General features: G+C 38.0%; 1 protein-coding gene across 7 annotated transcripts; it reads right to left on the reverse strand.

Moving 5' to 3' along the window:
* Positions 1–6,348: 6,348 nt before the first annotated feature.
* LOC114362448 (longitudinals lacking protein, isoforms H/M/V) lies at positions 6,349–24,430 on the reverse strand. Of its 7 annotated transcripts, none has more exons than XM_028317869.1 (8): positions 24,176–24,430; positions 22,737–22,775; positions 18,960–19,136; positions 18,401–18,532; positions 15,594–15,766; positions 14,776–14,950; positions 12,262–12,334; positions 6,349–7,295 (listed from the first exon to the last, which is right to left on the reverse strand). In XM_028317869.1, exons 3-8 carry the CDS (start codon positions 19,125–19,127, stop codon positions 6,682–6,684), a joined length of 1,335 nt encoding a protein of 444 aa, XP_028173670.1. In that variant the 5' UTR covers positions 19,128–19,136; positions 22,737–22,775; positions 24,176–24,430; the 3' UTR covers positions 6,349–6,681. The 7 variants fall into 7 exon arrangements, with proteins under 7 accessions (XP_028173670.1, XP_028173668.1, XP_028173667.1 ...); XM_028317867.1 differs by having other exon boundaries at positions 14,776–14,953; positions 24,176–24,429; XM_028317866.1 differs by having other exon boundaries at positions 15,588–15,766; positions 24,176–24,429.
* Between the last annotated feature and the right edge of the window lie 1,069 nt (positions 24,431–25,499).

Consider the following 25,499-nt stretch of genomic DNA (forward strand, 5'->3'; position numbering starts at 1 on the left):
AGATTCACCATAAAATTATGTGTGTGGTAAAACCTTGTATTTTTACGACAGGTTTTAGGAAGTGGTAATGCACCGGCAATATTTCGTGTCTGAACGATGAATCCCAGTTGCGCCCCAATCTCAAACGATATTATATTATTTACCTATTTCTACTAAAATATAAACGTAAACTTTCAGAACGCCAAAATGAAGACATATATATATATATGAAAATTCAGCCTATTAATATCTCACTTTCTGAAGTTTTACCCTAATTTGTATTATTATAACATTGTCCGGTATAAATGCACCATAATTTTAACTATTGACGATTAATTATTAAATATAAAATACATGTGTCATTATTATCTTAATATTGTTTGCACACCAATTAACATTATTTGTATCAATTCTGATTATTATTCATTACACAATTTAATAATATGAAAGGGAAGATTCATTATTATCCTAATTATGCTTGCACGCTAATAAAGCGACTAATACATTTAGATAATTCAGATTATTCAGTATAAATAATAAATTGAATTATTGACGATTATTCATACGATCGATACGATCTATTATTACTATAAAATGCTCGCGTATAACTATAATAATGTAAGCATGCCAAATGTACCCGCACCTGGTCACTCAGATCAAAACAACTAAAAATATCTATCACAATTAATTTGAATACAGTATCCTAAAATTGTGCATGACAAGCGGTTGTTGATCGCCGTTAACTTAGTGCTATGAGATCTAAAAATACGTTCTGATTATGGCAAAGACGCCGAGCGCAGATGTCTGCGAGGCAACCGAGCGACGCGTGCTAAGGCGTTTCGTCATTTGTGGACAGCACCTAAAGCCCGGTCTGTGAGCACGTAGAAATTTGTCCAATGACCCCAAGCTACCCATCCTTATCGCTCGCACGTAATTATATTGCTGCCGCGACTGTGCGACGGGCGCCCGCAGTGAGTGTGCGAGCGCGACAGTAACATAATTACGCGCGAGCGATAAGGATGGGTAGCTTGGAGTCATTGGACAAAATTCTACGTGCTCGCAGACCAGACTATAGTTGCAGCTAGGCTAGTATGCAGCCGAGTATTAAGTAATTAAGTAGCCAACTGTGCAACGAACACTTCGTAGTCGATCAGAGGGCTAAGTATGAGTTTACATCAAACGTCGTCACCAGTGACTGCGTAAAAAAATTACATTAAATGTATGACGGCTTGTATAGCGCCCCTAACGGAGACTCAAGAACTAAAATGTTCATATATTTTTTTACCTCGCTCACTAGTGAGGACTTTTGATGTAAACTCACACTAAGCCATCTGAAAGTATTTAGTCAATGTTCTATTATTATGTAGACTTAGAGCGAGTGACGCACCCCACTCCAAGAAAACTTATCGTTAGGTCGAATTTATTAGCTGCCGCAAAATGCTGCTTATTGGCTTTATATGTTGCAACTCGTTTATTTTGCAAAACACTGCTGACTATAGACACTTGTATACCTTTTTGGCAAGGCCTATTTTAGCTACTTAAGTAAACTGAATCACCAACTTAGTGCGAACCAAACAAAGATTAGAGGACGAAAAGACAATGCCGGAAATTGGCGTCTTTTTTTTTTCGCGCGGCCATCGACCAAACCTTGTTTTTTTATTACAAAATAGTGTAATAAACCAAACTTAGTATGACATGTATACCTCTCAACTCAGTCTGAACTGAGTTACGAGCATCAGAAGTTTGATGATTTTCATACTAGATTTGCTGTTTGGGCGCAAGTTTTGTAAGAAATTGCAACAAAATAATGACATTTTATGTGTAAACAAACAATACCATCCATTAAAGGCTCCAGACATCAGTGTGCAGCAGAATCAGCGCAATAAAAAAATAGCGCAATATTTTGTTGCAATTTCTTACAAAACTTGCGCGCAAAAAGCAAATCTAGTATGAANCCATTTTCCACCTCAATCCGTACTTGTCCCAAGTTAGGAAACGCGTTAGCAAACAGGTGATATCCGATCTCTTATCTATTTAACTGAAGGCATATCATTCTTCTTTCTTCCACATTAAATCGGTAAAGTAAGATCAAACAATCTATGTATGTTGAATGTTGATACTTGCACAAAATGTTGATGAATATAATTCTAAAATTGTTATGAGTTTTAAGCCATGTATTCATTAGGCAACATTTTCATAATGTTTCATCATCTCTGTAAACAGTTTATAAACAGTCCATAAACATAGGTGATGAAACATTGTTTATGATACATGTTGCCGTGCTCCCCGCTACCGGAGAGCAAGTGTAGACGGCCAAGTTTCAGAAACCTGTGTTAATGGTAAACTTGTTTCACATTAGTCATAAACAGTTTATCAACAAATGTTACCTAATGAATATGGCTTCAGTTTGACAGCTGTATCCTGATTTCTGATTTTCTTGGAAGAATGAGAGATATGCTATCAAGTTCTAGAGATAATGATTCGGAAGCGAATTGTTATTCCCGTATTCATAAACATATTTTTGTTTGGGCAAAAATAAGTTATCAATACGGGACCAGTCGCCGAACAAAAATATACAAATCCACAAAGCGCGTCTCAGGTACCTCAGACATGGACGTATGTTATTTACGGTGCAAAAACTACACGATTGGCTCCCAGCGAAAGTTAAGAAACACACATAAGAAACTGTTTTTAAGGCACTATATAAGATTAATGCTTCCAGGCCCGAACAGGTGACTTTAATATTATAAATATTAGAATATTACTACACACAACAGTTATAAATAACTTGTAAACTGTAAATAAAAAATACAAGCTAATACTATATGATATTTTAATGTTACTTAGTATTCGATAAATACGTGCCTATATTCAATAATTTACTTTAAACAAGTTGTGTTGGTATTTTGAGAACAACACAACAAATATAGTCTTACTTGAGTTTCTAATTTTATTGCGAGCGTTTAAGTCTCAACTTGGCTGCGAGGGGGTTCTGGTGTAGCCTTTGCATCGCAAACTGCGGCTCGGTATTCACAATAACACGATTGCTATAATACGCCTTGGGAATAAACAACTTTTCAAGCCATTTAGATGAAGCACGCCTTGCGAGCGAAACCAATAAAATATGAGACATAGCACCGTTTTTTCTGGAGACTGGTTTATTACAAACAGTGATATGGACGATTTTGATTTGATTTGGGAGACGCATGTTAGGGCTTCCGTACCACAACGAAAACTATACACTATCCATCTGCAACCGGGCTATAAAAATTTTCACAATTTGTATCAATTTACTAACCATGTGGATCATTGTTATCTTTAAATAAATAAATTGAATTGAATTACTCTTTCTTCTAATGAAAATGAAAAGGAATTTTAATGGAAGAACGTGATTTTTTTATTATTCTTCAAGTTAAAAATTTTAATCAATATACTAAAAATATGGAAGTAAAGTTGTACGGAACCCTTCATGTACGAGTCTGACTCGCACTTGACCGGTATATTTTATGAAAATGTCAAATATTGCATCCTCGAACTAACGACTACCAAATGTATAAAAATACACGTCTATTCTTAGGCGTTTATAATAATCATCATACTGCAAATACACGCGTCAGTATAAACAACACGGTAAGTACAAAGCAGCCGTGCTAGACCGGGCGGCGGGCATCCGGTAAATGAAATTTATTTACAGTGTAAATGCTCAAAAGTACCGTTACACGTTTCAATTAAATTCCATACAAATGCAAGATACTTTTGAGCACTGTGATATTTTTATATCACTATACTCAGTACGAGCTGGCAATGAACTTGATGTGTTCAAATAACCATCATTCTGCTTTAAAAAAAATTGATCTCGAACCAGCGAGACGTATGTAATTAAACTCTTTTCAGAGGAATATCAGTTTCTGATAGAAAGTCCACGCCGAACTTGCCACAAGTTCACAGCGATTTAGTTCTCCCATCGCCCGGTCTATACTGAGTGTTGGTTCAACTCACGACTTAATTTCACTCGTAAAACTAATCGTCAGTTAACCGATGTCGGAATGACGTTCCTGGGCGAGTCTAGTTTGACATCAACTATTGTACATCAGCTGTAACCGAACTTTCAAGGAAATAATATTTTTTTCAGTTGCTGCTAAATGCTAATCGAGACGCCAACGAATAATTTTGTAAGTTATAAAATTAATTATTAAAACACTCGCGCCAAAAAAATCGCCCCTGCGATGGCTTAAATAATTTTTAGGCGTTTATTTGCCTCTTAACGTAGTACGAGAGCCGACATCAAATTACCTATTAAGTAACTATCTGATACCGTGATGAAATGCACAATGGTATCCCATAAAAGTTCTGCTGAGTCCGGACCAAAGTGTCGCCATGGCGAAACTTGTCGGAAGTATGATTCCGTATTTTCGGTGCGAAAAAGGGTGTTACTTTACCCATCTGATACCGAGATAATGCCATAACAGTTAAAAATTTACTGGTAGATGCAGAAAAACAATACGTCGGGTCCCCTAAATGAGCCCACCATGAAACTAATTCCAGTCAGTAGTTATTAACTGACTCTCTTAGGTGTCGACTCACGTCCGAGTATCACATGGAACTAACGGGAATAGAAATCCCAGCAGTCCCATGATGGATACATAGCAATGTTCCGTAGAATATTACGTACGAAATTAATTTCTTGGCGCTATACCGTTGCATGGACTCCAATTCTGTGAGCTGCAGCCGATAATGCGGCCCAATATCTCGGTCTCTTTGTATCCGTTTTTTATAATGCTTATATGCCTTTTTGGCATAAAATATGCATGTATAGTTTTAAGTTCATTTGTTCTGTTTTTTATTTTCTTTTTGTGTCAAATAAAGTGTTTCTTATTCTTATCAACTATGGTACTGTTCGTTAGGCTCTGCCTATTCGTTCCCTCCTGGTTTGATGGCCTTGCAGGTTGCTGTAATTGCGTCACCTCTTTTGGTTCCGTGAATATGACTCTTTTGGGTGGTGGTGTCAATTCTTCGTCGCTGTTTTCGCGCACAGCGCAATGCTGTATTCCTTCGCCGCTGTCTTCGCTTACTTGTGACATATACCTCCTTCTAATGTTTACTTCTAATCATTTACTTCAGTCACTTCTGTTTCTTAGCTGACGGAGCTGCTACTAGTGTCAACAAGTTTCATGCAAAAATGTAAACAAGTGGTAGTTAGGACTGGAATTAGTTTCATGGTGGTATCAAATGAATCCGGAAGAAACTCTTTCGAGAGCGTCTGCCAAGTACTTCGGGAAAAAAGAAAAAATACTGGCAGACATTGTTTTTCTGTGTCTAGCAGTAAATTTCTAACCGGTGCCATAACTATTATATCGGTATCAGATGGGTAAAGTAACACCCCTTTTTTCGCACCGAAAATACGGAATTTTTCATACTTCCGGCAAATTCCGCCGAGGCGACAATTTGACCCGGACTCAGCAGAACTTTTATGGGATAGTACCATTGTGCATTTCATCGCGGTATCAGATAGTACGCACATTTACGGTCGGCTTTCGTACTACAGCTTCACCCATAACGGTTTCATTTGAAAGTCCAATTATTAAACTTTATTTGTGTGTTAACGTAGGGCTAAACGCTTAACATTATTTTCGCGGAAGTGCGACTTTTTTGACGCCGAAGGCATAAATTTCGCATTTAGAAATCTTAAAATCATTCACAAATGAAATCATAATATAGAATCAAAATACATAAAATAAATAAGTGGAATTATTTATGATTCTCTAGTCTCCCGGACTATAATAAAAGCGTACTAAAACGTAAAATGATTCGTCCACGAACGTCTAAAGCACACATCGCTGCTTTTGATTGCCAGAAATAGTTCATGCTTGCATCATGACTCGGTACGAAACAATGAAAAATATTTTACACTTCATTGGAGAATAAGTAGGCATTAAGTTCTCGACGTCTAAATTTTCGCACCTTCGCGAAAATAGCTTTGTGTACACACATGTATTCCCAGTCTCCACCAATATTGGTGTCATTTGTGGGCCCAATATGCAAAGTTTTTACCGTCCTTCTGGCGCAGTCGGGTAAAAAAAGTTGTTATGTACCACAAATGTGACTAAAAACTAATATACTCGTATCTCGTAAAGAAGTCTCAGTTTGGTGAAGTGGATGGAATTTTGTACAAGTTTATGTATTGGGCTTTCAAATGACACCAATATTGATTAGGACTGGGGACACATGCGTGTAATTGCTATAGTCTGGTCTGTGAGCACGTAGAATTTTGTCCAATGACCCCAAGCTACCTATCCTTATCGCTCGCGCGTAATTATATTGCTGTCGCGACTGTGCGACGGGCGCCCGCAGTGAGTGTGCGAGCGCGACAGCAACATAATTACGCGCGAGCGATAAGGATGGGTAGCTTGGGGTCATTGGACAAAATTGTACGTGTTCACGGGCTTTAAACGGTGAAAGTTATTTTCACGGAGGTGCGATTTTTCAAACGGTCCGATCGAAGCATTCCTGGCGATCAAAGCTAGAGCGTATGCCCGACCACTCGGGCTGCGGTAACTATATACAGGGCTACAGCGACATCTGCATGTAGACGTCGTAGCGCGGCTGCGGGCGCGAGGGGAGCGGGGCGGGCGGGGCGCACTCCCCGCCCCACTCATGTCACAACGAGTACGACTCGTGCTCCCCCGCCCCGCAAGCCGCGTTCTATTGCATCGTATTAAAGTTCACCCCTAAAATGTTGAGGGGCGAGTTGTGAGGCACGCCCTGGAGAGGAAAATCGATCGGTCGCGAGTCGATGAACGACACCGGCACGGGGTGCGGCGGGCACAGCAGCGCCATCTGCTGCTCGGGCTGCGGCAGCTCCTCCTTGTGCTCGGGCGGCGGCGTGGTGTGCTCGCGCTTGATGCGGCTCTTGATGCTCGGCCGGTTGTTGGGGTAGCCCTTCTTCTTGTACTCGAGCCAGAGCGTCCGGTTGTTGACGCCGAACATGCGCGCCGCCTTGCAGAAGCCGATGCCGCCGAAGCGCACGGCCTCGAGCGCTCGCTGGAAGTTCTCCTCGGACTGGGGGTTGGTGGTGCGGCGGCGGCGCGGCTGCGGCTGCGGCGCGGGCTCCTGCGGCGTCTGCGGCTCGGCCGCGCACGCGCCGGGCGACGGGCCCGCCACGCCCAGCCCCTGGCTGTAGTCCGCCAGCTCCCCGTCCATGTGCGGATTCATCACGTTGTTCATGTACGACGACATGCCCGGGTCCGGTTGAAGGCCGCCGACGCACGCGTTGGAGTATCGCGGATACGTGTGCTCCATCATACTCCATTGGCCTCCTGGGAAGAGAGATAAATGGTTTTGTAGTACCCGATCATATAAGACATTCGTTTAAGCAGGCGATACTAATGGCTTTATAGAAAACCTAATGATCTCCCTTCCCTGGAAAGTAAAACATGCAACAAGATGCGGGAAAATTGTAAGGTATATTCACATGATTACATAGCGAGAACGGGCAGCCCTTACGTGTGCATTTGTATGAGACCGCGGCGAGACTCACAAACACGCCAAGACCGTCTCATACGAACGTCACACGTTCGGGCCGCACGCCAATGTGAACATACCTTAATGTGCCTACACATTTACTCGATTTTATTTATCGCCCTTTGATTAAAATCGAATAAGTGTGGAAGCAACGGACAATCAACGTCAAATTTTAATATAAATAGCCATTGTGAATCGATTTATTTTTGTGGATCAAAATAAAAGTAAAAAAGTTAAACGTTAAATAGTAACCATTTGATTTTTTTATAAATCAATATAGTAATAATCGAGAAAATTAAATCTGTAAACTTATTTTATTGACCCACAAAAGATATGGTATCGATCGACAACAGTAAAGTAACAAATCAAGTAAATATGAATTCATCTTTAATATTAAAGATGTGTACACATTTTTTCGAACTTTGTACGTTTCTCACGCAAAGCAATGTGTATATTATAAATATTCACATTTCTATAATGCATTATAATAAATATAAAAAATGAAGCCACGATAGCCGAACGGTGAAGGGGTCGGGCTGACCAACCCGTGATCCGAGGGACTCGGGTTCGAACCCCGCCGCCGCTCGACTATTGTGGTGAGCCTACTCGTAACAAGCATATTTAGCTTACCACGAGGGGTTAACGGGATTATTAGTAATGTATTTACAAATTGAAAACAAACTTAAAAAAGATGCTTATGTACTAAGCATAAAGAACTAAACTAAAGCCTGGTCCGTGATCACGTAGAATTTTGTCCAATGACCCCAAGCTACCCATCTTTATCGCTCCCACGTAATTATATTGCTGTCGCGACTGTGCGACGGGCGCCTGCAGTGAGTGTGCGAGCGCGACAGCAACATAATTACGCGCGAGCGATAAGGATGGGTAACTTGGGGTCATTGGACAAAATTCTACGTGCTTACGGACCAGGCTTTAGCTGATCAATCCTTTTTGGTATTAGAAATGTGACGTAACAGTTTAAAACTAGCTAGCATCACCTAGCATGCAGCACGCATTCATAAAACTTCTTTGATACCATCGTTAGGACCAAAACAGTGTTATCACAAAAAACTTAAACGGACGTTAAACACGTGTTTAAAATGGCATTTCCATACTAAATGTCAATTTAAACAAGTGTTCAACGCCCGTTTAACTTTTTGTAATAAGCCCCTTAAGGTTTCCATTAAGGTGAGTATAGACTAGCAAGAGCATTAACCTGTAACAGAACAACGAGCCGAATACGAACCAAACTGAGCTTTTATGTGTATTGTAAGAACTTGTACCATTCTTTATGCTTCAACCACACTTACGGGTGCAGATCGCCATTGCGCCGGCGCGATCAAAGGCGAATGACAGGTCGCGTGAACTGTCATAGGTGGCGCGACCTGTCATTGGCCTTTGATCGCGCCGGCGACGGCGATCTGCACCCGTTGGTGTGGTTGAAGCCTTAGAACGTTACATTACCTACATAGAAATGCTCGAGAAAATGTTCTAGTCTATACTCGCCTTTATTTAAGTATTACTATTATAACACGATATAAATATAATGCTGTCGATATACATGCATTCCAGTATATAGTAGACCTTAAAAGAGATCTTAATACTATTAAACATATTGAATACAAAAATTTGCGAACCCACACCAACACATTTTAGGGCTACAAACTTTCCTAGCGTATACCAGCGCATATTGTCAATTTTATCGGTAAAAACATCTCAAATCTTTCAATTTTTTCTTTTCAGTATTCACCTCTTCCTTCAAAAACAATACGTTTTATGATATTCTGATATGAACCAAATGGCTTTACTTGTCTGACACTTTAGATGCAGATTTTATAGCTTATTTATTTATACTTAAGGTGTCTTAAAGCGGATATAACAAATTTTGTGGGAACCAGATTACGAAAACTGTTAAAATAACTTTTCGTTGTCAGGTGCCCACAAAATTTGTAATATGCACCTTAATTAGAAATAAATCGGCTATAAAATGAGGCTTCGAAGGTGTCAATACGAGAAGTTTTAAACGTGACATTTTTAATTTAATAAGTATTAATTACATTAATTATTAAAGACAACACCCAGACGAATACAAATAGATATGTTCATATGCACAAATTTAAAAATATACTGTTTAAGCTGTTCGGGATCAAATCCGCGACCATTTGGCGTGTTATAAGATTCACGTTCCATTTCGACTTAAATAGAAAGACACGGGTCTTAACGCGACATTTAGTTACATTATGTATACATACAAACGATTGTCATGTACGGTACTTATGTTTCAACGAGTAAGAATGTACAAGATAATCAGTATGTATTTACAAGAATTTAAATAAAATTCTTAATAATCACCCTACGCATAAATGAGAGAAACAGAACATTATCCTATAGTAGCCAATATGATAGAAGTTGATAATGAATTATTATAACTAAAAGTGCTAAGAACTAAGTTAATTGATAAGAAATAGTTAAATAATAGTAGCTGATCAACCAAGTGACTAGAATAGACCATAGTACCAACATGATGCATTAAACTTTTATGACTATGACTAGTTTTAACCAATACCGCTAAAGGACATCATCCATTTTGGTCCAAAATCAAAAGTGCCGGCCAAAAAATAAAAGTGCTGTATTCGGATAGAATACGTCCGCCTTAGCATTTATTACTATGGCACCAAAGCTGTAACACCACTGTGCATCGTAGTATTTGAGTTCTAAAAATATATGAAACGACGACTGACTTTGATCTCAAATACTACGACGCACAGTGGTGCTACAGCTTTGGTGTCATAGTAACAAATGCTAAGGCGGACGTATTCTGTCAGAATACAGCACGTTTTTTTTAATTGGCCGACATTTTTGATTTTGAACAAAAAATGTATGAATCGTCGATGAATTTTAGATCTCAAATACTCGACGCACAGTGGTGCTACAGCTTTGGTGCCATAGTAACAAATGCTAAGGCGGACGTATTCTGTCAGAAGACAGAACTTTTTTTTATTGGCCGAGACTGTCTTTTGATTTTGAACAAAAAATGTATGAATCGTCGATGAATTTTAGATCTCAAATACTCGACGCATAGTGGTGCTACAGCTTTGGTGCCATAGTAACAAATGCTAAGGCAGACGTATTCTGTCAGAATACAGCACTTTTTTTGGTTGGCCGGCACTTTTGATTTTGGACCAAAAATATATGAAACGTGGATGATGTCCTTTAGTGAAAATAATAACTATTGAAGAAATTCAAAGCTAGTCAAAATTTATTTACGATTAAAAACTAATGAGGGTTTTAGCTAATGAAAAATCCGCCAGATGGCAATACGTAGACGCGAGGTCCAAATGCTGCATGATTGGTTATTTTTGACATGACATTGACAGATATGTCAAAATTCACCAATCACGCAGCAGTCAGACCCCACATCCACGTCCCGCCATCTAGCGAATCTTTCATTCGCGAAAACCCTCATTACTTAGGGCCCCTCGCCCACGGCGACTTTTTAACCGACTTCAACAAAAGGTTCTCAAGTCGGTTGTTATTTTTGGAGTCAGTGCCGGTAAAGTTAGTACGTTTCTTGAGCTTGGCATTTGGCAGACTGGCACCTACTCTGAGAATATCAATCATGGTCATAATATTTGTCCTAATTAAATAACGTAAATATTTTTTTTTATGCTCGACAAGGCAGGTATTTGACCGCAATCGCACCTGGTGTTAAGTGAGATGCAGTCTAGGATGGTACATATCTGCCCTGTAAGTGCCTATTCACTCTCGCCTTGAAAACGCCCGGACTACGGAAACGGTCGTTTTTTTAAATGCAGTTTTTTTTTTTGTAGCGATGCAGTTGCGATTCTGTCACGTGTTCGCATCGATACAGTCGCCATGCGGTCTTCTGTCGCACTTTCTAAATGCAACGCGCTTTAGTAGCGATGCTGTCGGTCCTTTACGAAACGCGCGACAGCATTACTACAAAAAGACGAGGGGCCTTAAGTTTTAGTGCTAAAAATTATGGTTTTTTAGAGAAGTTTTGTCTGATTTAATTGTTTAAGCTGCCAAATGTCCGATAAAATATTACGTCATCAGTTGACATATTTGAAATAAATACGGCAGCATTGTCGTCAGTCCGTGCACATGTGTGGGTGTATAAGAAGCAGAGCAAAAGCAACATCAGCCCACGCGTCTAAACGAAACATTCCTACGGCTAGAAAAAAGTATTTGAAAGAGAGCCGTTATTTATTTTCGCATAATTAAATAATGTTATATCATGTATTATTTTTGATTACGAAATCCGTAGAAATATGACTCCAGTGTAATTAACTTAAACGGCAATCGCTGTTTTTTGTATTGATATATTTGATAATGGTAGTGACTGTGATAATAAATGAAAGATTAATTTTTCGTTTATACTTCGTTACGTTTCGTTTATACTTACGTTCAACCAAATAACGTGATTTGGTTGAATGCATATTTTTAAATCGAACACGAGGTGTATTCGAATTACAAACACCATTTGAACAGCGGTACTGACTTAAAATGACCATGATTTAAAATTTCAAAAAAGCGATTTCAGTCGGATTTTCGGATGATTTAACTGAAGACAGTTTTAGCACCTTTTCACGAATTCACAAAACATTAAATATTGTAGCTGAAATGTTAATAAGTTAGGTCGTTATATCGGAAAATGTGTTCGGAGTTAGAATGTGTGTGTAGTTGTGTTAGTATAGCGAGAGTACATTCTGTGTGAGTGTCACGCATGCGTCAACTCACCCTGCGTGAGAGCCGCGCCCGCCTGACTGGTGTCTATCGCCATCGGCTCCACATTCATGTGTGGTTCGGGATTCTGTTGACACGAAAAGAAAACGTCCATGTGTAATATTCTAATATTAACTCACTCGTTGCTATTTTCCGGCTCGAGCTGATGATTGCCGGCGATGATTGGTGGCAGACCACGGGGCGCCTTAGGTCGGGTTATGTAGGACAGAACGGAAGGACAACATCGGGTATTGTCATGGATGTAGTGTATGCGATCCTCAAGGATCCTTGGTGATGGTCAAATGCACTCAGGCCGGCTAAACCAAGCCAGAGAGCAGCGTTAGTACTGCAGATCGTCATGGATTCATTATAATGTTGATATTGTATCGACGATACCTCATCGCTAAACCCTGTCGCATCTTTGTAGTTTTGATAAGTGCTGCTTGCAGCATACTCAGCCTGCTGGTAAATCCGCCACTGATTGGGAGTTGCATAGCCCGACGGATTAGCAAGCTGAAGGGGCAGTGGGCAGGGCACATAGTACGCAGAACTGACGGCCGATGGGGCAGCAAGGTTCTGGAGTGGAGGCCGCGTACCGGTAACCCACAAGGTGGACCAACGACATCATAAGGGTAGCAGGAAGGCGCTGGACGCAAGCCGCTACCAACCGGGCAACATGGAAAGCATTGGGGGAGGCCTATGTTCAGCAGTGGACGTCCTATGGCTGAGATGATGATGGGGGTACGGGCATAGTAAATACAAATGAGTAGGTCATTCGGCGCAACCACGACTGGGTCCCCGCTAATCCACGCTAAATTTTGTCAGTGTGTGCGTGCGCCCCGCATACATATTGGCGCGCTCACATACAAACCGCGCCCGGTGCGTTTCTATGAAGATAACCTACTTATTTGTATTTAGGTACTCTGTTACGGGATAGTATTGAGTACGGGCACAGAATAATAATAAGTACTACGTACAGAAGTTTTACTTCGCGAAGGTATTTAAAAAAATGTATGCTCAATGTCATTAACAATATGGTGTAATTTAGCTTGTCTCAAGAGTCAAGCACCATTTTGTTGACAAACGTCAGTGATTGGCACTGCGCCGAAGCTATAGGGCTGACTTCGGTAAAATGATGTGACGTGAGGTGCCAAACTGCAGAAAATCGCGGAGGAAATACATGAATTATCATTTATCATGAATAATATTAACTACTTATTTACGGGTAGTATTAAAACGAGTGACTGTAAATTAAAGTTTTAAGTGTCAAAAATAATTAATTTAGGTTATAGTATTACTAAGTGAGCGACTGACTGCGAAAGATGAGAAATCAACAGAACAGCAACTAACAAACATTAATTTGAGGTACTTAAAATACACAATGAGATGCTTCTTAATATTTGAGCGACCTAATATTTGTTTGAGCGCCAACGTTACGTCCTGCATTATTTTCAATATTTGACAAATNTCCAAAATCCATTGTCCAAGCTCGATATTAGGTGCCTCAGGTAACGTAGAGGATTCTAATGACTATTGGGCTACCATATAGGTAGCAACAGACAGAAATCGCGACAGAGGAATTATCTTATGAAGTTACTTCATTAGAAAACATATCAAAATAAAGAACATAAGACCTCACATAGAATATCAGTAACCAATAATCATTAATAATGCAGCTTACAAAACTTTGCTGGAAGTGAACTTTTTAGTTGTTCGTTGGAAATAACTTCAATTGGAAAAAATCGAATCTATCTTAATATTGAAGTTGCCCTCTTTGTATTTCTAGTCGCTCACTTAGTAATGTAATCGCACGGACAGAATTTTAATATCTAAAATGGATTAAACATAACCCACTTTTTGTAAGCTCGTTCTGCATTTGATTGTTAATCAATATTCGTCGTTAGTTAAGTTAATTTTTCGCTTACTCAAATTCATACCGCTCAATTTATTAAAACAGTATGCCATCATCAGTCGCTAAGTTATTTTTTAGTCGATCGTTTTATAATTCCCCCTTATTTACCTCTCAGTGTCTTGAGGCAACTTAAAAAAGTACATTCTGTGTTTTTATTATTATTTAGGCAGTTAAATACTGCACAGTATTTAGTAACCATTTTCTTTATTTTTGCCATCATACACAAGAATACGCGTGCGTGAGTCAATGTTTGCTCGTATGTGAGATGTTGTAGAATAGTAATCCTGTAGGTGGCCATCGTGCGTGTTTTGTTTTCGATGTAAACTCGCGGAGATGAACAGGCCTGATAATACCTCGAAGTCAATTTGAAAAACTATACTAGTTACTACATTATTATACTATGCTACTACTAAGGCTGGGTTGCACCATCTTACTAACTTTGACAAACGTCAAAAATCTGTCAAACTCCATACAAAAAGCATCGGTTAACGTCATAGACATACGACTCAGCCTAAGTTCAGTACTCAAGTAGCATCCGATAACTTTTGTTGACTATGATCCAGTCACAAAATATCTATAATAATAGGCCTGGTAGGGTGAGTTGGGGGCGACCGAACCATGGATACCTGGTGGGCGTCTGGCGGGCGCTCGTCGTATTCGCGCCGGCGCTGCGGCGGCAGGCTGCTGAGTGTGATGCTCTCCCCGCGGATGAGGTCCACCGACGGCCCGTCCTCCTGCCGGTTGTCGTCGCCGACCATGTTCACCGACGTAGACCCGGTCGAACTCTTCCTCCTTCTGCGAAAAAGCGACCGGAGTGTAGTCGGCTGGTTACCGCGGCACTGTCCACAGCGGCGCAAGGGTGAGACCCCTAGCACTTTTGCATGGTTAATTTTAGAACGTAGGTGATCACTAAGACGGGATTTTACAAAATTCATCCCCTAAAGGGGTAAAACGGTGTCCACGCGTACGAAGTCGCGGGCGGCCGCTAGTAGCTTATAATTTACACAAGTAGTGACCTCTATTTCAGCGGTTCCCGAAAGGTGGTCCGCGGAACCCTGGGGTTCCGTGGAAAGGCTGCAAGGGTTCCGTAAAAAATATTATCCCACGTTTCGTGACCGACGTTGTTCGCGCGCACCGACTTGTTTACGCACAAGGGAGGGGCAGGGCGTGCGGGCGGAGTAGTACGGGGGTTCCGCTAAGAAAAGTATAATCAATTTAACAAATTTCGCAAAAAAAAATGGGAACCCTGCTCTATTTAGTATAAATAATGGGACGGACTTCATCTCTTTTTCCCATTGCTGCGACTCATGCATAGCCAAGATCTACAGTTGCCTCTAATGAAACCCAACCAATGAATGTGAATGAAGGTGAATGAACATTAAACATACAAGGTATATAAAAATGAATGAAATTGGAACGTGGCACTTACACGAACCTTTTTCGCTTGTTATTGTTGGGCGAGGCGGCGGGCGAGGCCGAATGCCGCTGCGAGTCGGGCTCGCCTGGCGACTGGAAGTCGGCCGAGGTGCCTTGCGAGCGAGTCAACGAAGTCGTCTCCGGCATTTCTGTGAGTCCTTTGATTTTCAGGAGCTTCGCTGTATCCAGAACCTAAAAGAATTACAAATAGTCAAGCGGCTGTGGGGCAGCTCAATACATGCACAGACAACACCAATTGACAGGGTACCCAATAGGCGTGACGACAGTATCAAAAAAATCGTCAATTTAATAATTGCTTTTGGGGAAAAATTGTATTTTATTAGTTTACGTGTTCTATATCCCTTAATCCCTAAAGTCGAATTACCAGTTAAATATCATACTTGGAACGAAACTTCTCCTGAGCTATAACAGGCGAATGGTTTGCTCAGTTTTCAACCTCATGATCTTACCAACCAATGCAATTTGGGGCCGTAAAAACAATGTTTAGCAGCATCACTAACAATGAGAGAGATGCCGCTTTCAATAGTGTAAATAATCTTTTAAACTTACCTCTTATAAACACTATCAGATGTAGCAAATGAAAAAAAGAAATTATTAATTTTTCATAATATTACAACTTTCATTTATTGTATATTACCAATTCATCAATAAGTCAGGATTTTGTGACCGTATCCATGTGATGTGACGTTTTTATTTTAGGAGTCCGGAAAACAGTTGATCAAGAGCGTCAGAAGGGCGATTTTTATACTGCGATTGGCGGTGTCTTAACGAATGTAGATAGCACGAAATTACTAAAAGTCTATGTACATATTTGGTCTGTCTATAAGCCCCTGTGGTTAGTTGTAGCTATGTAGATCTCCATATAAAATTTCTTAAGATAGTAAATTATCCATATCAGTTTAAAGCTTTCAAGAATTTGAGGAACCCTCTAACATTGTAAAAGATGGCATAGTGAATTAAAACTTGTTTAATAACCAAAACAAAGCACACATGTCATTTGCCAATGACATCTATTCCAATAGTTTACTAAAGCCAACGTTGGCATACAAAGCTCAGTTCTTGAGTTGCGTCTGATAAAATTTTTAAGACTGCATCATATCTTTAACAAATGTAAAAAATCTTACAACATTAATGTCACACACCTCCTCCTATCACCTACCTCGAAGTCAATTTGAAAAACTATACTAGTTACTACATTATTATACTATGCTACTACTAAGGCTGGGTTGCACCATCTTACTTTAACTTTGATAAACGTCAAAAATCTGTCAAACTCCATACAAAAAGCACCGGTTACCGTCATAGATACCGTTAAAGTTAGGTGGTGCTACTCAGCCTAAGTTCAGTACTCAAGTAGCATCCGATAACTTTTGTTGACTATGATCTAGTCACAAAATATCTATAATAATAGAAACACACACATACATAATATCTCCAGTTTTCACTTAAATCAAAGCTTTAACATTTAAATAAACAAACAGCTCCTTATTACAGTCTGTAACCGAACGCTGGCATGCTCAAATCAGTACTAGAGCAGCATCAGATGATTTCAAATGAGTGCGGTTAGGTAGATAGATATCTTTCATTACAGTAACTAAATACTGTCATGTAACTTATTATTCCATTTATGGATAGACTAGCTTTCCGCCCGCAGCTTCGCCCGCGTGGAATTTTGTCTGTCACAGAAACACTTAATCGCGCGCGTCCCTGTTTCAAAAACCTGGATAAAAACTATCCTATGTCCTTACCCGGGACTAAAACTATCTCTATGCCAAATTCCATCAAAATCGGTTCAGTGGTTTAGGCGTGAAAGCAAGACAGACAGACAGAGTTACTTTCGCATTTATAATATTAGTAGGTATAGACTATAGAAGTATAGATATTAGTATAGAAGTATAGATCAAGAGGTCAATCTAAAAACTAACATTGGTATTACTAAGCCGAGTACTAAAGTAGCACCTGATACATTTTTTTTAATATTACCTACATATTTTAAATAAAAAGAACTACATATAATAACTTCACACTCATACATTTTGCTGCCTGGTTTTATTTTAACCACAATCATAAGAAATGAACAGTTCTATAGGATAATCCACAGCTCTACGCTGTCCTGTTCAACTCAGTACGTAATAGGCAACATCTAACCCTATGTGGACAGTTAAGCAGACATTATCTTTAATAATGGTAAGTAACGCACAACCTTCACTTCAAACCAACAGCCCTATAGGCCACTCGCAAGTCAACGCCTACTACTCTAAGTATTTGATACAGATTCTGATTAAAAGAGTCGCTAGGTTACAGATATGTTTAAAAACAGCATCAGTATAATACTGATCTAGAATTCACACTTCACTTCTGAACTATAATAACTTCACACAGATACTCACACATTGCTCCCTAATTTTATTTAGCGTATAAACCATTCTTCAGTGCTAACCGTCTTAGCTCAGTATTAATGGTGCATCTGATTTCTATAAAACAAGTGTGTTCAGTAATCATTGCACCACGTTGTAACACTTTTTATTTCAATTTACTATACAATTTACAATAGTGGGGATACACCCATTTAACTGCCTAGCTCGCATCAATACTTATGACTATGTATATTTAAAGACTTTAAACCCTTGAAAAGAAGGCTGACAATAGTGACAGAGTTTCTTGCGTTGCTATTTCTCAGAATTGGCCCATTTATTGTCCCGGAGCAGTGGTAGGGTTAATACCTAGGATATGTAGTGCTTTTTAAAAGCCTATTTGCAAAAATAAATGAGTTTTATCTGTTTTTTAATTAAATTAAAACCTTACCTGGGGCAACTGTTCCTCTGTTACATTGACTTCTCCATAGTACATGAAGTCTACCATCGTACGGAGGTCGGCGAAGGTTACATCTTTCAAGATGACGATGGGGTGACGCGATGGGTTATCGACGAAAAGCGCCTGAAACAAAAAAGCTTTAAATAAAACTGGCACTTTACAAATATACATGTAAAGAGGAATAAGGGACATCAAAAGCAACAATCACCCATATGGTGTGATTCAACAACACATACAAATGTGTAAGTGGTGTGGATATAAATAAACGAAATAATAATTAGATAATTTTATTTACAATCATTACTCATGAATATCTTGAGATCTCTTTTTACTGAGACTGTAATTGAACTTGCAATGCAAATGGCGTTTTAATTAAAAATCGATAATGTGCACAATTCTATGCTACTATTATAAAATTGGAGAACAAGCTGTGAAAACGCTTGAAAAAATAATCTAATTACTACTAGAAATGTACATCATTGGTAGAAGAACCTTAAATACGCATAATGTAGTCCACACAGGCAAAGCAGAATCTAGTACACATACAGACCTGAAAATAAGTGCTACAAGCCGAGAGCACCACTTTGTGTGCCAATAAGTGCTTGCCTTCCGCAGCCAGGGTGACGTCGACCAACGTCTGCGTGTTGAGGAGCGTCGTGAACATTGAGATGAAGTTCGGCTGGTGGTTGTTCCACCGCAGACTGTACTGCTGCGACATCCCGGCTATCTGCGGGAAAACAGTACACAAACAACTTACCAATAGAAGCACAAAAGCCACGAAGCCTCCTACGAATCCACTAGTGCACAAATGAATCACTGTAGATATCATGAGTTTGTAATAACTTTGACACACGCCGTTAATTAATCTGCCGGGGTACGCATACAAAATGTCTGACTGCACGCATCGATCGAAGCCGCCCGGCGACCTCAGTTCGTCCGAACTGTCAATCAGACACTACGCGGCACTTTTGAACTGCCTAGTGGATGAGGCTTTATGTCTCATGTAAACAAGCTACCTGTTGCAGCATTAAGACACCAATCTTTTCTCAATATCTACGGCGCAATTTACGAGTCGGTTGGATTCGAAACACTGTAAATTACGTATTCTATAACCATTCGAATCAAATCTGCATAATCACGATAGGTAAATTATTTCGTAAAACGGAACATGGATTAAAAAGTTAACGTAAATAGATAACATGGATGTTATGGATATCCGTCACCGTAATCGAAACTTTCGGATATCCGAAATAAAAAAATATCCGAAACCGTAACCGTAACCGATTCAAAAGTTTCGGATAGTTTCGGATGTAGGCAGTTTAAATTGTTTTGTATAGCATTTTATGTAAAGGCTTAACAGCCTGATTTACCTTTATTATAATGCCATCTAGTATGTGGCCATGAATGAACCGTGTTGGACAACTATTGCAAATTGTATTCTAAAGTACAGATATCCGTAACCGAAACTTTCGGATATCCGAAATCAAAAAATATCCGCAACCGTATCCGGTATAATATTATTCATATATCCTTAACCGTATCCATAACCGAAACTACATAGTACATATTATCCATAACAGCCCTAATAGATAACAGTTTGAAAGTTCAGTCGTTCAGTGATTAGAATCAAAATTTAAATAAAAAAATTTTTGTTTTTAAAGAAATCAATGACAATGTTGAACATTACCCACTGCTTTCTATTTTGTTAAAACTACCTACATTATTTATAATAAGAAAGATGCAAATTATGTAATATTTATGTACGAAAAATAATAGACAAAAGAAATGTATGCAAATATTAACACAAAGCCTAACTGGCAGAGATTGCCTTATTTCATTAAGTTTAAGCCTTATGTACCGATTTATATGGCATCAATGATTAAAGAAATAAATAAATACATGAAATTACAAGCATTTGCTAATTCTTTTTATAATCTAGTTTTTTTTAAATAAAGCTGACCATTTCAGCCATAAGAAAATTGGTCTGATTGTACCAAGAATTAAGAAAAATCCTTTTATCATGACATTTTGCCTTCTATATTATGTACTGCTGTCGGATAAATCGCAAATTACACATACAACCAGGCTTACTTGCTACATAACAGACCAGATAATAATAGTAAATGGAACTCTTTATTGCACAATTTGCACACCACAACAAGATTATGAACAAAAAAAAGATACACACGGACAAGTACAATTAGGCGGTCTTAACGCTATGAAGCGATCTCTTCCAGACAACCTATGGAGAGGACTGATTTTAGGTAGTTATCATAAATTATGTTCTTCAAGACATTACAACTTAGCTTAGAATATGATATCGCACGTTCATAATCAAACTGTCACTATACAAAAAAGTCGATTTTTCAGGAAAAGCATTTGAAATGCTCAAATTTTAAAACCTTTGCAAAATGAGCAAAATGCTATTAAATGTTTTGTTTTTTGTTAAATACCAGTAGTGGCTTGTTTGGCTTTTACGGAAATATAATTATCTTTCAAATGAGGAAGATGTAAATCAAAATTTATTCCCCTTTTTCAGCCCTAACAAAAACTTTAAGCTAAAATAAGACTAACTGTGAAAAAATTTTGTTGATATCACGAAAATTGAATATTTTATAAGCAAATCAATATGGGAACGCGCGAAAACTGATAGCACCCCTGGAATACGGGCGATGACGTCACACCGCTCGTTGGGCAACGACGGACGGGCGGCGCGGGTGCTGCGCTCTGTAAACTTATTTTATTATTTTCGTTCATTTCGATACATTTTTTATTTATATTAACCGTATCTGATGATGATGCCAACCAAATAATCTTACGAAAGTAGATTTACTTATGGCTGTGGATACTTTCAGAAAACATGCAAAGTACCTTTATTATTGCAGAAATCCATGGGCTAAAACTTGAAAGGTAAGTGAACCTATTATTATGGATGCAATAAATAATTGAGTATTTAGTATTTACGCTAACAATCTTTTTAAAAATTTAAGAGAAATATTGTCACTTTTTGTTTTAAGGCGTTTTTCGTATTACTTTATTGTGACTTATCTTATGGTTTTGGAGTAAAAGCGTCTTTATGCTAAAAATGACGTTTTTCAACACAGAGTTTACATAACTATCACGGGGTGCCCGTCCAGATCCCGTCACTACTAAAAACGTGTCACTGTTACTCACAACAAATGCCGGTTTTCCCATTAAACTCCATAACGACACTAGTGATATCTGCCGAACTATTTGAGCTTTAAGCGTGGGATTTTTACAGCATGCACTTTTCACGGAGCGCTGATAAATGGCGTTGTTAACTCAATTTCTCCCAATTTCGTATAGTGACGGTTTGATTATGAACGTGCGATATGACAGAAAATGTTCAAAATAGCTAGAAAATAACCATGGTGATTATTTGCAGCCATGAAGTTGGTCTTTTCAGCAGAAACTTATTGCAGGAATTTGCCCAATCATCAAAACCAATTGTAAATTGTATAGTAAGCGCGATACGACGCCGAGAGGGAAAATAATTTGTAAATGCCAATAAATTCACTTTAATGAAGAGGATGAGAGGGAATACAGGAAAGAGAAACGCATATTTAAGGAGCTGATGTGTTTTTGACTATGCTTAAAGGCAAAATGCCATGCGATCTAAAACATAAATTAGATATCTATCTTAACAGTAAATTACATACCAATATAAGTCTAGCATTCACATTTAATTGCCACATATCACAGTATTGAATTCTATTGTCTTGATATGCTGATACTCAAAGGGTAGTTGCACAACAAAAAATAAAAAAAGATTTTTAATTGTTATTGCAAGAGAAATTTCATTAGCTTAACAATATTGTGTCCTTCATCTCATAAAAAGGATATTTGACCAAAGGGAAAGTTAATTATGATTCTAGGAACTAAATAATCTTTAAATTTATAATAAATTTTAAGTTTTTGCAACGCCTTCACTGGGCGTCACATGTTCAATATTATGTTCCTGTCAACCCTTACCCATGTGACATGCAATAAAATAATTTGAATTTGAATTTGAATTAAATAGGTGAGACACTTACCAGACGGGTATTGCAGTATATCTTTCAAAAACTTTAACCTCTGAGACTATTAAAATTTATTCAAGATATTGAGGACACAAGTAGGTGATCTCAGACATTCATAAATCTGAATGCTCCGGGCCAATATAATGCAAGATCTCAACAAAGAATATGGAATTGGGCCACTTAACATAATATATTTACAAGAGATTCAATTCTCGATAGTGCCAACAAAGAAAATCTCCTTTGTGGTGTGCGTTATTGTAATAAATTTGAATTCATAATGTACTGACCTTTTTTATTTGCAGACAGTTACTTGTAGAGATGATTTACTGAAAAGAAACACATAATGTATATTAAAAATTATTGTGATCAATTACATGTAACGCAAGAGTATCCTAAATGAGAAAATTCGCACTGCCACTAAACACTAGCATATAGTAATATTTTACTGCTCTTACATCAAATTAAATAAACATATTTTTCACTAAGATTTCAAAACACAACACACAAGAATTAAATTACTAATTAATTACAAGACTTGCAAGAATTTTAAAATGACCCAAATGGCCATAATGTGATTTTTCAACCACACCCACTTGTCTTTCACTATTGATTTGAATGTCCCATACATTCATGGGTAGCAAATAAAATTACTATGTTATTCACACTATTTTTCAGCCACACACACTTCTCTTTAACATTTAATTTGAATTTTTATGAGACTTCCTAAAATTACTACTTTATCTACTACTCCTATCTAATTACAAAATAAACAGCCATGCAAACATTCGAATGCTTTTAAAGTTTGATAAAAATCATTCGCAAAGCATCTGATTGCAAAAGACACAAAAACATTTTTATAAAAATTGTTTTGATAGCATTAATATGGAATTTTAAAACACTTGCAGTATAGCAGCCACAGCTATGTACTATGTTTTTTCTTTCTACTTTAAGATAGTTTACACACTGTTTTCCCTGTTTATTATTGAGTAAGTTAACCCTTTCTGTATGGGCTCTTGGAAATAAGTGAGCCTCAAACTACAGGGATTTTCAAGCTGTCAAAATGTAATAACTAAATCTTTCATTAATTCAGTTTATACACACAAACAACATACTTTTATAATTAATATAATAAACCTGTGGGACTATTCACCTGTTAGAATCACAGAGTACAGGTGAAAGAGGTCTAAGATATTTCACTGAGAGAAGTACCTACCAATATAGCTAGGAGTAATTTGATTTGATTCCCACCAATTAACTTATTTTTAAATACCTGCATATAGGTTATCTCTTAGGTACATAGAACTGCAATCTTTCAATGATAAACAAAACAAAACAAAATTTATTTTACAAAAACGTATCGTTAATTTCTCAATTGAGCAAGACACGCAGACATATGAGGCCAAAAACATAACCATACCTCTTGAATATCAGGCTTTTACTGCTGCATACAATGGAAAGGGCTGAGCCCACTGTCTCCAATATTTAGCTTAATGTTAAACTTCCAGCCACTATTTAATTTTATTACTTAAGTCATCATTTCATTGAATCATCGCCAAGCGTCCTACTCCTCGCTCCAGCACAAAAATAATGCAGCTGCACAAATAATAAATAAAAAAATAATTCACTACTCGCACGGACGGACCACCCCGGCCCAATGACATCAATCAATAACAACGCGCAAAGAGTAGACACGTAGCACTGATTTATTAGAAACATAGGTACTCACCCATACTGCAATTTGTGTTTGTATTATTACTTTATTAGTGCACTTTTTTATTAAAAATTAATTAACAATCAACCCACGCTAACAATATTCACCAAAAACCCACGCCGACCAATGTTGCCATATAAAAAAATTAATGGCTATGTACTACACAACGCGAAATAAATATGTAATTACCCAACAGCAGAAAAAAGGACTATGTTTAACTTCCTGTTTAGTATGATAAATGAATGTATTTCTAGCAAGTTTTAATATTGTATCGGAATTAAATTATTTTTGATCGAAATTATGGATTAGAGATTCATAATTATTTATGTATTGCTCGCACTGCCTGCCCCACTAGACACACAAGTGGGAAAACATGACAGTTGTAATTTCAAAATACCTTCGCTTCGGCGTTTTTTTGTAGTTACTTTTCCTCGTGAAAGAGTTTTTTTATCGACAAAAAATCAAACATGATTTGCCCACAATGTTCTATACACAAAGTACCATCATTAATGTACTATCATTACGTTTGTGATACAAGCATAATTAACTACTCTTAGAATATAATTTTTTTGCTGTGTGCCATATTGTGCGTGTCATGATGATGATGAGCCAAACTTTAACTCTTAACATTATCTTAGAGCATTTTACATTCTACGTGAATTCTAGTCGTCCAGTTCTCTATAAACCTTAGTCAAACACTTTGGTCAAAATGAGTGGCATCCGGGCTGTTTCGTTTCTTAAATAAAGGCCCCTGACCAACATGCTTCTTCGTTTATTCTTTGACTCTCATTACTAAATCATGAAGCGTGAAGTGAAATAATTTTCCATTGCAAATAATCTGGTGGAAAATTGTAGCGTTTCTTTACACGATATAAGTTGTGGTGGGAATAGCGCGGCGCCGACTACCTACACAGAACAAATCATCACGCCATTAATTAAGTCATTTAAAAACAATAGTTAGTAACTTATTACTTTACTTATCCCATAAATCAATAAATAATAATCAATAAATAATTGGTCGGGTAACTACTAGTCGTGAAAAATGGTGATCCTCGTGAGTTTTAGTCATTGTTACATTTTAGAATGTCATTTTTTTTATTTCATATTCATAAAATGACAAGCAAAGCAGGGTGAAGAACTTGTATAATAGTAAAAGCTAGTCAATTTTCTGGAAAAAACCATAGCCTGTACTGTACAATGGGAAATTATTTCCCACTTTTAATTAAATTTTGCATGCTATTATGAATAAAGATACATTATTTCGCATACAAAATCCCCCTTCCCCCCAGTTTTGGTTTACGAACCGATGTAAGTTTGTTTGTTTTTAACTCTAAATTTT

The sequence above is a fragment of the Ostrinia furnacalis genome, unplaced genomic scaffold (genome assembly GCF_004193835.3).
Source record: "Ostrinia furnacalis isolate ACB-3 unplaced genomic scaffold, ASM419383v2 OfSCF6506, whole genome shotgun sequence".
Classification (NCBI taxonomy): domain Eukaryota; kingdom Metazoa; phylum Arthropoda; class Insecta; order Lepidoptera; family Crambidae; genus Ostrinia; species Ostrinia furnacalis.

Excerpts from the sequence above, each read along its gene's own strand:
- LOC114362448 (XM_028317864.1), bottom strand. The coding sequence starts at position 19,127 with ATGTCGCAGCAGTACAGTCTGCGGTGGAACAACCACCAGCCGAACTTC. Across the intron at positions 15,767-18,400 it reads CAGAGGAACAGTTGCCCCAG|GTTCTGGATACAGCGAAGCT; the intron begins GTAAGGTTTTAA and ends TAATTCTTTTAG. Across the intron at positions 14,954-15,587 it reads AACAAGCGAAAAAGGTTCGT|AAGGAGGAAGAGTTCGACCG; the intron begins GTAAGTGCCACG and ends GCTTTTTCGCAG.